The 13,781-nt window shown below is 39.3% G+C and overlaps 1 protein-coding gene across 1 annotated transcript; it reads right to left on the bottom strand.

The window, feature by feature from the left end:
- Positions 1–3,489: 3,489 nt before the first annotated feature.
- LOC136246660 (uncharacterized) lies at positions 3,490–4,194 on the bottom strand. The gene has a single exon (XM_066038200.1). It carries the CDS (start codon positions 4,192–4,194, stop codon positions 3,490–3,492), a length of 705 nt encoding a protein of 234 aa, XP_065894272.1.
- Between the last annotated feature and the right edge of the window lie 9,587 nt (positions 4,195–13,781).

Here is a 13,781-nt window from a genome sequence, read left to right as displayed (position 1 = left end):
AATCTGGTACAAAAACATGGCGATTTGGGTGTGGTCCATTGCGTAATTTTTGGTTACCATGGTTTTGAAACTGCTCTATCGCGGCCGGGTAGACTAGATTTGGGGTAATAGCTAAATTTATAATGATCTGTTCTAGCAAACGGAATCTCAAAATGGAAGGGGTGGTGGTGGCAGGTGGGATATGTGGCGTTAGTGAAGTCAGTAATTTGAGATTGTTAAGACTGATGAGGAGTAAACAATGTTGTAGAAGAGTTTTAATCTAGTCACATATCGTCGATGTTGAAGTGATGGCCATTGTAGATCTGCTAACATAGATGTAACACTACTGTTATATCGGTAGTCTGACTTGACCCAACGAGCAGCACGTCGTTGTACCATTTCTATACTTTGTATCTCCTTCTGCAAGTAGGGGTCCCATACTACCGATTCATCAGAGCTCTCAACCTGCAGCCTTTGCCAGGAGTGAGATCAACAAATTACCATCCATCCCGTACAACCTGATGGAGTGAACAAGCACAACATACATAAACTGTGCCCTTAGGTTGATAATGTGTAGTTGTACACTTATGCTTTCTATCTATCCACCTGTTTATGTAGGCTTAGTGGCTATTAATTGTATCTGTACACAATACATTCTGCCCATCTGCTATGCCACACACTAGAATTACTTGAGCACACTGACGTATCCATTCAATTCTGGTATTCTGGCAGTGCACTTTTAGCGATCCTTTGAAGGCACTGGAATGCCACAATCTTTTTAATGTTCAGCCACACTTAGTCGCTTGTTCTCTATTTTCATGTTGCATGGCATCACGTGATCATTTTAGCCCAACACAGCTCAAATAACACTTGTAGGTGCAAGGTAGTCGAAACATTCTTTTACTCTTTCATTTTACATCTCACTCTGTTGTCCCCAGCCATGTCTTAATCCAGTGCTCTGACAATAGATTATTAATACCACACACATGTCTGATCCAGCGCCATTTCCTTGTTGAAATACCAGGAATCACGTGAGAATGATCACATGACACAACTGTTCACAACTACATAACTATCTTAAGTTTTACAGACTTTTTGGTTCTAATACTGAACGTTTTTGTGAAAGTTAAGCTACATTGCTTGTAGGCGTGAGATTCAATACCTTGGGCGTGTGAGCGTGAGATTGCACATCAGATCGTGACACTCATGCTGGAGGTGTGACAGTTGAGAGGTATGGATCCATACTCCAACAGTGGTCTCACTATACTGGTGTAAGTTAAACATTTAATTTCTGCAGAACATCTGTAAAGGTTACGTTTAACAAAGTTTAGCATCTTTGTTGCTTTAGAGATAACTTGATTGATATGTGGTGAAAATGACATTTTTGAGTCAAAGAGAATTCCTAAATCATTTAACACTCTAAATAGAAAGACCCTTCCAATACTCTACAAGGCTCTGGTAAGACCTCACCTTGAATATGCTAATGTTGTATGGGGACCCAATTATATTGGAGATTGTGACAGGATGGAGAGAGTGCAAAGAAGAGCCACTAAATGTATTCAGGATCTGTCCAGTTTGGAGTATGATGAACGTCTGGTTACCCTCAAGCTTCCTACATTGTCATATCGAAGACATCGTGCTGACATGATTATGCTATATAATATCTTACAAGGGAATGTTAATCTTCAACCTGAATTATTTTTCCACCTGAATTTGTCAAGTGCCACAAGGGGACATGACTTCAAACTTTTTAAACCTCATGCCCAAAAGAATGCTCGAAGTAAATTCTTTTCAGTAAGAACCATCAATTCATGGAATAATTTACCCAATTATGTAGTGTCGTCTAATTCTACTGACAACTTTAAAATTTTGATTGATAACTTTTATTCTTAATGTAATTGTTTATTGTAATGAGCAGGACTCACAGGCATAATGCCTTTTTCTCTGTATTTGTGACCGGGCCTGCGAAAACAGGGCATGTGGGCACAAACTACACCCTGCCACACTAAAGGTCGTAACTCAGTACTGAAACAGAATATTTGCATTCTGTAACTTGCATCATAAAGCTAATTAAATTCTGACTAAGTGCTAAAAGTTTCATTGCCATAGCATTTTGGTATAAAATGTTATGAGCCAAGGAAGTTTGAAAGAGTAGGCAAAAATCATGTGCCCACATGCCCTATTTTCGCAGGCCCAGTCACATTTAATAATAATAATAATAATAATAATAATAAATAAGGGTGTTGCAGGGGCGTACGCAGGAATTTTGCGGCGAAGTGACTGTTATATTAGAGTAGTTTATATTGCCTGACTGCTTTATTAGAGTATCTCGATCTTTTCACCAAAATCATGTTGCTATCGCGTAAGAAACTATTATTTGACTAAGATAAAAGTTTGCAATCTGTCCTGTTCCATGATAGACTCCAGATTCCGGAAACCTGCATGAAGCTTCAATTTCTTAATGTTTCAAGTAGTGTGTAAAATCCTCCTGAAACCCCTGGAAACCCCCCTCGGTACGCCCCTGTGTTGGGTAACTCGCTGCAAAAAGTGATTTCTGATAGTATAGTTGAAAGTAGAGGAGATGTTAGTCTACTGCAGGTATATCCGGACACTTCGTGCATCGCACCCAAAAATGTCAGTATCAACTGGACTAGTACGTACATACTGTTTGATTTTCATGATCACTATCTATCCATACCAAAAATTTCAAGGCAATCCGTATTTTCATTTCTCAGCTAGCTCGATAAATGTGCCGAAGTATCCGGAATTATGCGGTGTCCGGAAATACCCCCACTTACCTTATCACATGCTAACCAACGATAGTGACCAGTTACTGTCTATGGATTGAAGGTAGACTACTTGTGATCACATTGTTAGTAAGGTAGCGTGTCTATTATGAGACAGCATGTATTATGGTACACTTTGATGCTATTATTGCTAATAGGCACATAGCTAGCTACTTTACTGTTTATGTCGTGAAGGTACTTAGATATGCTAGTGGTCACAAGTGTACAATGATTTTATCAAAAGTCTACATAAATCACAGTGAGGATATCTGCTCTATTGCTTAATTTTCTGTTGTCTTAAGATTTGATTTGTTACAGTACTGCATACAGATACAGAATTACAGATGTACAATAATTGTGATCTCAAGGGTACAGCACTGATGGTCCGCTATGCTCAAGGCTAATGGCCATTAAAAATAAAATTAAACCATAAACTTATTGCAAACTACATTACTTATAAAAATTACATTACTTATACCAAAAAGTTACATTAAAGGGGGATGGGGTGTGTTGGAACATCTACTGCATGGGCATAAAAATGAAATGTACAAGGATTGTCATGTCTAAAGTTGGATAAAAAACGTGACTGTAAAAAATCATATACTCTTTTCTTATTAGTTGTAATAGATAAAGATAAGTCAATAGGGGGTACGGCATTCCATAATCGAGGGATTATATTGAAGAAAAAAATGTCTACTTGCATTATTGTCGTTCCTGACATGAATCATTTTGCCACTTGTGCAGGACCTGGTATTACCATCGACAAAAGATATGTCATCTGTGATGTTGAAGGAGGAGAGGGGTATTTAAATGCCTTCAGTATAAAAACTATTTCGTTAAGCTCAAAGGTGTGCATTAATGGTAGTAAGTTGAGTTGTTTAAGTCTGTCGAAGTAATCAGAACTGTAGTCATTTAGGATAAACTTTGTAGCTCTCCTTTGGATCTGTTCAATAAGTGTAATACCCTTGATAAGGTTAGGTCTCCAAATTATTGAACAGTTTGTAACTTGCGATCTCACTAAGGAAATATACAAAGTTTTCATAGCTCTCACAGTTTGGTGTCTGCTGAAGCTGCGACAGAGCAGTCCCAACATTCTGTAGGTCTTAAGAATTATATTATTGTAGTGTTGATCCCAAGATAGGTCAGATGATATTGTAATACCGAGATCTTTATGTGAGCTGTTTGTTACAACCCGTGTATCAGCTATTTTGTAATTAGTGATGGCTTTTGGATTAATACTAAGCTGGACACTCTTTTTTGGGTCGAAGCACGTATTATATCTCTTACTCCACAAAGTTGTTAAATCTAAATCATTTTGAAATGCTGAAATATCTCTAGGGCTACAAACAGTATTATAAATCTTGGTGTCATCAACGTATAGTAAAGTCTTACTGATGGTAACACTTAGCCTAGATGGTAGATCATTCATGTAGATAATAAAAAGTAATGGTCCCAAAATACTCCCTTGGGGAACTCCGAATAGTACTGACAAGGGAGCAGATAATGACTGCTTGATACGAACATGTTAAATTCTACCAGATAAGTAGCTCAAGGTCTGTGTGGCCCTCCTGATGGTGTTGATGTTATTGAGATGTCTTGTGATGACAGTGCTGGAAACAGTACAGAACCAACTAGGCCAAGCAGTCTTTTACCTACGATTGACACTGGGGGAATTATCTCTGCTGTTGCCTCAGCAATATCAGAGGAAAAGGAAAGAGATAAGAGGAAGTTAAATTTAATTTTACCTAATGTTACTGAACCCAGCTCAGATGATGGTAACTGCAGAAAGAAAGAAGATATTGAGTATGTCTCTAATATCTTCCAGAAAAGTTTGGGTGTACCTGTTAAGGTGACTAATACTGTGCGATTAAGTAAAAGAAATAACAAGCCTCATTTGCTGAATTTTGATTCAGAGCACTCTAAAGCTGCAATTTTGTGCAATAGTACTAAGCTGAGAGGTAAGGATGTGCCTCAGTGTTTGTCAAAGGTTTTTATCACTCCTGACATGACTATTAAAGAAAGGGGAAAGAACAAGCATCTACGAGCTGAACTAGCTGAACTAAACAAGGATACAAGATAAAAAACGGCAAGATAGTGCAGAGGAACTCTTAGACTGTTCCCTCTGCACTGGTAATTATTGGAATGAAGTGTGTGAACCATCTAATAGTGCTAACAGTAACCAGTAAATTACATGTCTCTTTTCCAATGCACAAAGTGTTTTGAATAAGCTGCAAGAGTTACAAGCCATTGTGTATCAACACTCACCACAGATTATAGGAATTGCTGAATCCTGGTGCAACAATGATGTTGGTGATGCTGAGCTTCACCTGCAGGGATATAATTTGTTCTGTGATGATCACCAATCCGGTGTGGGTGGCGGTGTTATGCTTTACATCCATGAAGGATTGCCTGCTGTCCTACGTAAAGTGTTAAATGATGTTGGTTTTGATAACTCTTTGTGGTATACAATTTCCCTGAGTGACAATGACAAGCTTTTGGTAGGAGCACTGTCTGTATAGGGCTCCATCTTCATCCAATTACAACAGTCAAAAATTGTTGTCAATCATTAGTAAACATCTTTTACTCACTTGCTTATAATGGGGGACTTCAACTTTCCATCAATCAATTGGGTAGATCTTGTATGCTCTAGTGGGGAAAACTCCTTGGCCTCCTTGTTCCTGGATGCTGTTCAAGACAGTTATTTAGTTCAGCATGTAACAAATTGTATTAGGCATAGACAAGGCCAACAGTCTTCACTACTTGATTTGGTTTTTTCTTCTGATCCCAACTTTATCGATGAAGTTATTAATTTATCAGGTTTGGGAAGCAGTGACCACGACTGCCTTGTATGGAAGTACAAGTGCTATGACATACCACCTCTCTCGAAACCTATTGTTCCCATGTTTAATTATAGAAAAGGTGGCTATCAAGGTATGAATGAATACTTCATGGGAATTGACTGGGAAGATCGTATGTGTAGTGATAGCATAGAGGATAATTGGGAGGTTTTCAAACAGTTGGTGAATGATGCTGCAGTCCAGTTTGTTCCTACCTCTACTCCTAAGGCAGCAAATCTCCTCCATGGTGGACTAAAAGTATATCTGTAGCAATCAAAGCGAAACATTCTGCTTTCTCTATATATAGGAGGTCTAGGTCTTGCGCTGACTATGCTAACTTCAAGACCAAACATAATATAGTTAAATGTAAACTTAGAACTGCCCAAAAGTCATACGAACAATCACTTTTAAATAAATTTAAGTCCAACCCAAAAGCCTTCTGTTCCTATGTCAAATCTAAACAAAAGGTTAAGCCTAGTATTGCAAGGGTGGTTTTAGGGGGTTTCTGGCTGGAAACCCCCTCTGAAATGGCACACCCCTACCATTCGTCTGGGTGATAAAAACTACAAAGAGTTATACATACTGTATTATATTATGGCTTTTTCTATTGGGAAAACTTTATACTTTTACCTTTGAAATCACCTTCACAGCATTCAAAAGTATGTAGTGACTTTTTTTTTGGTCTTCAGCTTGCAGCTAGGTGGAAGTAGCAATTCCAGAGAACCAGAAACCCCCTCTGAAAATTTCAAGATCCGCCCCTGTATTGGCCCTTTAGAGAAGACTGATGGCTCTTCCACTACCAGTGATGAGGAGATTGCTGATGTTCTCAATAGATATTTTGAGTCAACGTTTACTCAAGAAGATCTATCGTATATTCCAGCACCTCCTTTTCGATATGAAGAATCTATAAGTGATGTCAACATATCTGAGTCTATTGTATTGGAGAAATTGAGTACACTGAAAGATAATAAGGCTCCTGGTCCAGATAGTATCCATTCTTGTGTTCTCAAGGCTTGTGCCCATACACTTTGCGCTCCTTTAACCATGCTATTCCATCAGTCCTTGACTAGTTGAGATCTCCCTTGCGAATGGAAGAAAGCCCACGTAATACCAGTGTATAAGAAAGGTTCTAAGCTTAAGACTACCGACTACAGACTAATCAGTCTGACATCTAGCTACTGTGGTTAAAATTTTAGAATCTATTATTCATACAGAGTTATTTGACTCTCTTTTAGAAAATAGCATTCATAACCATCAGCAACATGGTTTTGTGTGCAACAAGTCATGTTTAACTAACTTGTTGGAAACCTCACAGCGCAACTGGAAACATATACGGATATATACAAAACCATAATTTTCAGACGTATACGGAGAATATACAGACAAACACAGAGACGGAGCAAGATGGCAGGTCGTATACAGGTGTATAGCAGGGGCGGATCTAGGATTTTTTGAAAGGGGGGGCTAAGGACATAGGTAACTAGCCAGACATTAGAAGATACCAAGCCTTCTCACAAGACCCTAATGGTAAGATGCATGTAGTATCCATGGTCAAAATTAGCTATTTGGAATAATGACTACATTACTAGCATGCAAAGCATGCTAGCCTAGGCTGGAGGGCATCCCCTTCAGGAAATTTTTGAAAATTAGGCCCTCTAAAGGTGAATCTGAGTGTTTTAAACAGTTTTTCAGTGGAAAATAATGGAATTTCAGTTAATCAAAACACTTTTACTTTTCCATTAAATCAAGACTGATTGCAATATGCATGAGTAGCTATCATGCATGCATGATAATCTTTTTCTTTGTAGCTACCAAGCATTTAGATATAGCTAGCTATATATCATAATGCATCAGCTCCTCTTCAACAGCCTCAACTGTCTATCTTACTAATAAAAATAATGTTGTTGGATCCCACTGGAGGGTTGGAGTAGATTATTTCACACACCATGAAGTTGGAAGAATTGTGGAAAATGCTTTCCCCAGCCTCAACATCAACAGATTCAAGGCAGACTCTCTTTATGGAACACTTGACTATCATCTTCTAAATACCATCTGGGATTCATCAACATTGGGTGACTATGACTACAAACTACACAAGTTTGACTGTGATGATTTTGCAGTCTGCATGAAGGATGTTGTTTCTAAATACTCCCATGATCAAACAAAGCCAGACAATAGGGGAAGCCTTTGTGGGATAATGTGTGGAAGAAACATGTATAGCTAAACAGAGGCAGAAACATGTATAGCTAAACAGAGGCAGAAACATGTATAGCTAAGTAGTAGTGGTGTCGAACGTCACAATTATTAGTATGCATGCTCCTTAGTCTAGTGACACTTTGTTAGTCTTAACACCAATACATTGTACTGAAAAGTAGAATGCAGTGAAGGGTACTAGTAGCTATTAGCTAGCCCACTGGAAATCCTTAGCAAAGTGCAACTATATTTGCATTTATGGGGTTTCTGAATTTACTGTTGTGATGGTCAACTTATTTCTAGATCTGCCGGGTTATGAAGACTGACAAATACCAGCACCATAACCCACAGCATGGGGTCATATCAGAAGGTAACTGACACAGATTTTACATTCATAGACAAAAGTGCTATAGCTGCCTTATAAACTTATAAAATACCAAACAACTGCAGTTTGCTAAATGTCTGAGTTGGTAACTATATATTATACTGAAGCTGATAATTCTAACCAATTAATTAAACCAACTAACACTTTTTGAATCATACAATAAATTCTGAAAACTACACTAATCACCTCTTATAGTCATAGTGGAATATATAGTCATAGTGGAAGACACTGCTAATTATCTGAATAAAACAAAACCCACAATTAATACTTTTGGAACTAAAGATGTAACCCACAATCAAAAGTTTTTCTTGAAGAACTCTTGAGGAAAAGGAAGCTGTACTCTCCTGGAACAGGGTTGAACAATAGGTATAGTTACATAGACATTATTTGTGTTGGTAGTGATCACGATGCATAGTTCCTGAAATAAGCCTGCTTTTGATACACATAGAAGATTTATGGTTTCATTGGCCAAGTACTGACTTAGAAAGGAAAGGGGGACCTACAGCCCCCTTAGCCCCCTCCCTAATTCTGCCCCTGTATAGCTTGCCAATAAACGATGTTACATATACGTGAACGCCTTATTCTGTTCACATAATTGTGGTCAAGACTGACTGCGTCATGTGAAACATCATCAGGGGTGAATCGCTATTGTGACAAAGAACCAGCCGCAGCTACTGAATGACTGACGCTCGAGTGGCAGTATGGTGCAGAAGCATAGATTCGGGTAGAAGTGACTGATGTTTCGAGTGAGTACTAGTTTGTATGTACAAATATAACAGCAGTTAGCTGCCGTCCTTGTTGAGCTACCAGCGGCCCAACGGGAAGGAAGAACTGATTTTTCCCACACTTGGGTACATCGTACGCCCTTGCTGGCTTGTCCCTTTTAGTCAATGGGTCGGGAAAAGAGAATGAACCTTGGATGAAAAATCATGCGGCTAGCTACACTCGGAAAGAAAAGAAAGTCATTGAGTAACATGCTGCCACAAACATGCAGTGTCATGTAGCTAGTAACAGTCTCGGTGGACGGCATGGAATAGACTTAAATGCTACAGATCATATATTTGCTATAATTATTTTTTGTATGAGACAATATGAATTCCTAGCCTAATTTGTGGGCCATTCTTTACAAACTTTAGCCAGAGAGATTCTTAGTGATGTACGAAATATCAGCATCATGTTATTAGTAAGTTTGATTCAAGGTGCAAATGTTAGCAGATTCTTGATGATAGATATTTAGTAGTGGCCCAACACTGCTATCACATAGTAAAACATCTGTTTTCTTGCCGACCCAATGACAAAGCAGTGCTCTGGCTATAGACTATTTTTATTTACAACAACTTCATAAATATTATAGGTTTTTTGACTGTTATATTCAACTGCTTGCTAGCAAATTTACTCAAGATGAGAAGGAAAACTGATGACAAGTTGTATAATTTTGTCTTTTGTTCATATATCTCTAATTCTGTTCACAGAGCAGCACATTGACACTATGACACAAGAGTTTGCAGCGTCAACCATGAAGGAGTGAGTGAGTTGCACAAACAGTTAAAAAAGAGGTGCACGTGAACTACAGATAGTCAGATACTGTAATATGCAAGCTGTGTTATGTTGACTTTGCATATCCCTTTTCATAGTAGAAGAATTACATGCATGCAGGACATCGACCTAAGAGAAGAGGGACGATGAAAGTGATCAGGTGTTACATGTCCTACTAACCACTGTGGAGATCTGACAGTATGTGTATATGTGTACCCTATAATAATTGGTGACTGTGCACTTATGCAATATAGACTTTGGACTGCTTACATTTTTGAAATGCTGGAACATTGAATAAAGCATTGAAGGAAAGTGGATATTGTATACTCCTTTGTAAACTCTGTATGACGTACCTGCTTGGGTGATTCAGTGAGTTATTTGTGCTGCATTTACCCTATATGATTCTAGCAATCTTGAATCTTCAAGGCGCACAAGGGCTGGATATCACAGCGTGGTATGTGGCATGCAAGATGTGGGTCACATGTATGTTTTTATATAGAGCACTCCAAGAGCAGTTAGTTTGAGAGATACCGATGTTTGAGAGATACTGATGTGAGTAGAGTTATACTGTATGGTTTTGCATCATGCAGTCCCATCATCAATGACTCCACAAGTTCAATGCACCTACTCACTGGCATTGGTAAGTATATTTACAACATGCAAAGTATGAACATTAATGTTAACTATTTGCAAATGAAGAAATGGTGTGATTGTTCTCAGTATGAAGAAAGCAAGGATTTGCTAGTGTTGTGGGTTCTTGCTACACAGCTCAGTGATGATCAGGCAGAACTGTTATATCTGAAAACTCATTGACTTTGAGGCCATTTTTTTCAGTTTTATTATATTACACTGGGGCGGATCCAGACTTTTAAAAATGGGGCTCCACTTTGGAATTGCAACTTCAGCCTAGCTGTAGGTTGAAGACCAAAAAAAAAAGGTCATCACCTACTGACAACAGCGTTGAAACCTGGTCACTACTGCTGACCCGGATAGCCCGGATAGCAATCCGGGTCAGACCCGGATTTGACCCGGATGTGACCCGGATTGATTAAAGCCGAGGCGTGCGATAAGAGCTATGTTTCGGCATAGATTCTCGTTAATTATCTATGGTTTCGGCTAGTCTCGATCGAGCGAGACTACGTTTTGAGCGTTCGATTCGTGTTGAGTAAACAGGGGCGGATCCAGACTTTTAGAATTGCAACTTCAGCCTAGCTGTAGGTTGAAGGCCAAAAAAAAAAAAAGGTCATCACCTACTAACAATAGCTACCCCTCACCATAGATACCCTCAGTTTCGTGCTACATACTGTACTTACTAATAAATGGGCGTGGCTGAGCGTATGTTTGTAATGCGATAAGTGGGCGTGACTCACGAAAGAGCTACGCGATAGCGTTTATAAGTTTCCACGTCGTCAAACGAACAATTTCGTTTGACTTCTCTGTCAGGTGCACAACTCAGCCTTCCTTTATTTCCGCTGCTGCATCTAAGGCTGGGGTAGCTGCTGCTGCCGGTGAGGAGGCTAAGGATGACCATTATTTGGAAACTGTTAACAACCATGGTGGTGAATTTTTTCCCCTGGTTTGCGAGTCGTTTGGTGTTTGGACACCCTTTGCTTTATCAACCTTATCCACGATTGCCGACCGTAACTCTGTTAAAAGTGGTATTCCCAGACAGTTAGCAAGGAAACAATTGCTTTAGCGCTTGTCAGTTACTCTCTGGCGATATAATGCCAAAATGATAAAAAACATATTAAAATTCGTCGTGCCAAACTCTATGTTAAAGGCCAAATTTATGGTGAAGTCATTAATTCAACTTTCATACCTAATCCCATAACTGAATCGTTGAATTCTTCCAGCGACAATTCTACTATGGAAGTTGGAAATGGATCCACATCCAACAATGATACACCTACATATTATGTCCAACCATTTACTAACAAGTATCGGATGTACAGACCCTAAATGTCAAACAGTGTCAAGAATATAAACTCTTTTTCCTTCACTGTAAATTTATGGCACTTGGCTAATGTTTTGTAATTATGATTAATATCTGTGCGTTACAATCTTTTGTAGATTTCTGCACAGTACTTATATAATAATAATAATAATAATAATCATCCTGAGGCATTATGGCTTATGCCCAGAAGATGGCATAGACTTGTTAAACTAAGTTATTAATTAATGTTGTTTTGTAGTTAAGGTAGCTAGTTTTGTAGTTAAAGTACTTAGTTTGGTAGTTAAGCTAGTTAGAATTTTGTATAGCATATTTGTAATACTATTCTTTCTCACGTGATCCAATCCGGGTCAGACCCGGATGACCCGACCCGGTTTCAACGCTGACTGACAATAGCTGCCCCTCACCATAGATGCCCTCACCAACTATATTTCCTTATTTATAACTAGATACATAGCTTGCTACGCCACTCCTCAAAAGACTACTGTGACTGTTCTATTAGAGTATCTCGATTTGACTACTCTATTAGAGTATCTCGAGTAAGAGAGGCTCTCTCAAAAGGGGGGTTCCATGGAACCCTTTGAACCCCCCCTGGATCCGCCCCTGTTACATCTGTGCTTTGTTTTGGCTCACGTGAAATAACAACAATAAATCGAAAGCGACGTCATTAATTAAAAGGGTATTCCGGAAGGGATATGGGGCCGTCTTGAGGGAAAGGCGAGGGTCTAGCAGAAGCGTATACAGCCGTATAGAGGAGTATGCAGCCGTATTGAGGTATGTGTGACTCTGTGTGGGTCTATAATACGATTATACTCGTGACATATACAGAGGTGCCTTCTAAGTTAAGAGTCCAGCTTCGGGATAGACTGACCACATAATAACATTATGTTTGAGTTGACGCTACACGTATATAATCTGGCTTTGTTTATATGCGTGTTGTAGACGCTGCTATACTGATCAGTCCGCTATGCCTCTCATTTCGCTGTGCCTTTGAAGACTGAACAAGTGCAGTGGACCAGGGTTATGATGTTGATGTGGTATCCGGTGACCGGCTAAATATCCACTTCGCTTGTGTTTTATAGCAATTTTTTCAAAGTGTGCGAAAATACGAAGAATGATAAGAAAAAAAAAACAAGAAATAAAAATTAAATTTTGGCCACTCATATCTCGGAAGTGGCTAAGGCGATTTTCTTCAAATTTGGTATGTGGGGTAGGCTACCTGGCGGGCACCCCTGCAGCGAAAATGGTTCCAATCAGAAGAAGGATTACGAGCTACAAAGCTGTGAAATCGCGTTTTCTTTCTTCCTGTCAATATCAAGACACACTATAATGTGTCGTGCGGCCCAAGAATCCGGCGCGCCACACTGGGTATATTTACAGGCATCTGCCAGAGCACCTCTCTGTTTGTCTGTGGCGTCACAATGTCCAGACATTTTTACATCTATTTAGCCTGTTGCCTGGCAGTCCTTTGTGGGAGTTGAACTCTGTTTCATGCTCCCACTCCCTGCAGTTTGGTCAGTAGTCTGTAGGGCTTTCTTCTTAAGGCCCTTGTCCGGGGGTTTTGCTGTGTGTATGCTGGCGGTCCATGCGGTGTTTTTGTAGGTCTGTGTAGGCTCTGTAGGTTTAGCTGCTTTTTATCTTTTATAAATTAAATTAGGTTTAACTTCTAGCTAGAGATCGGGGAGGATGGGAGTGCCATTAGGGCCGGAATAAAACAAAGTATATTGACAGGAAGAAAGAAAACGTCATTTTCACACCTTTGTATCTCGGTGATACCTTATCCGATTGGAGCCAAATTTACTGCAGAGTTGCCCGCCAACTAGGGGAATCTACATTTAATTTCAAGGAAATCGCTCAGCCAAAGTTTTTTTTCTTGGTTTTTTTCCCTTCTTCGTCGTGTTTTCGCACACTTGCAAAAATTGCTATCAAACGCAAATGCGTACTTCGATCGCCTTGAAATTTAGCCCACAGAAAGGGAGTCCAAAGGCGAATCCTAGTATCAAATTTGGTGTAAATCAGACGAACGGTTAATGATTATGACCAATTATTCGCGTAAAACAAGATCGATTTGTTGTCACGACTACAGGGTAAACCGCTTAATGGAATAAGTTGAA

The sequence above is a fragment of the Dysidea avara genome, chromosome 1 (assembly GCF_963678975.1).
Source record: "Dysidea avara chromosome 1, odDysAvar1.4, whole genome shotgun sequence".
NCBI lineage: Eukaryota > Metazoa > Porifera > Demospongiae > Dictyoceratida > Dysideidae > Dysidea > Dysidea avara.
The sequence above is the reverse complement of the archived record's forward strand: the minus strand, read 5'-3'. Positions and strand labels throughout refer to the sequence as shown.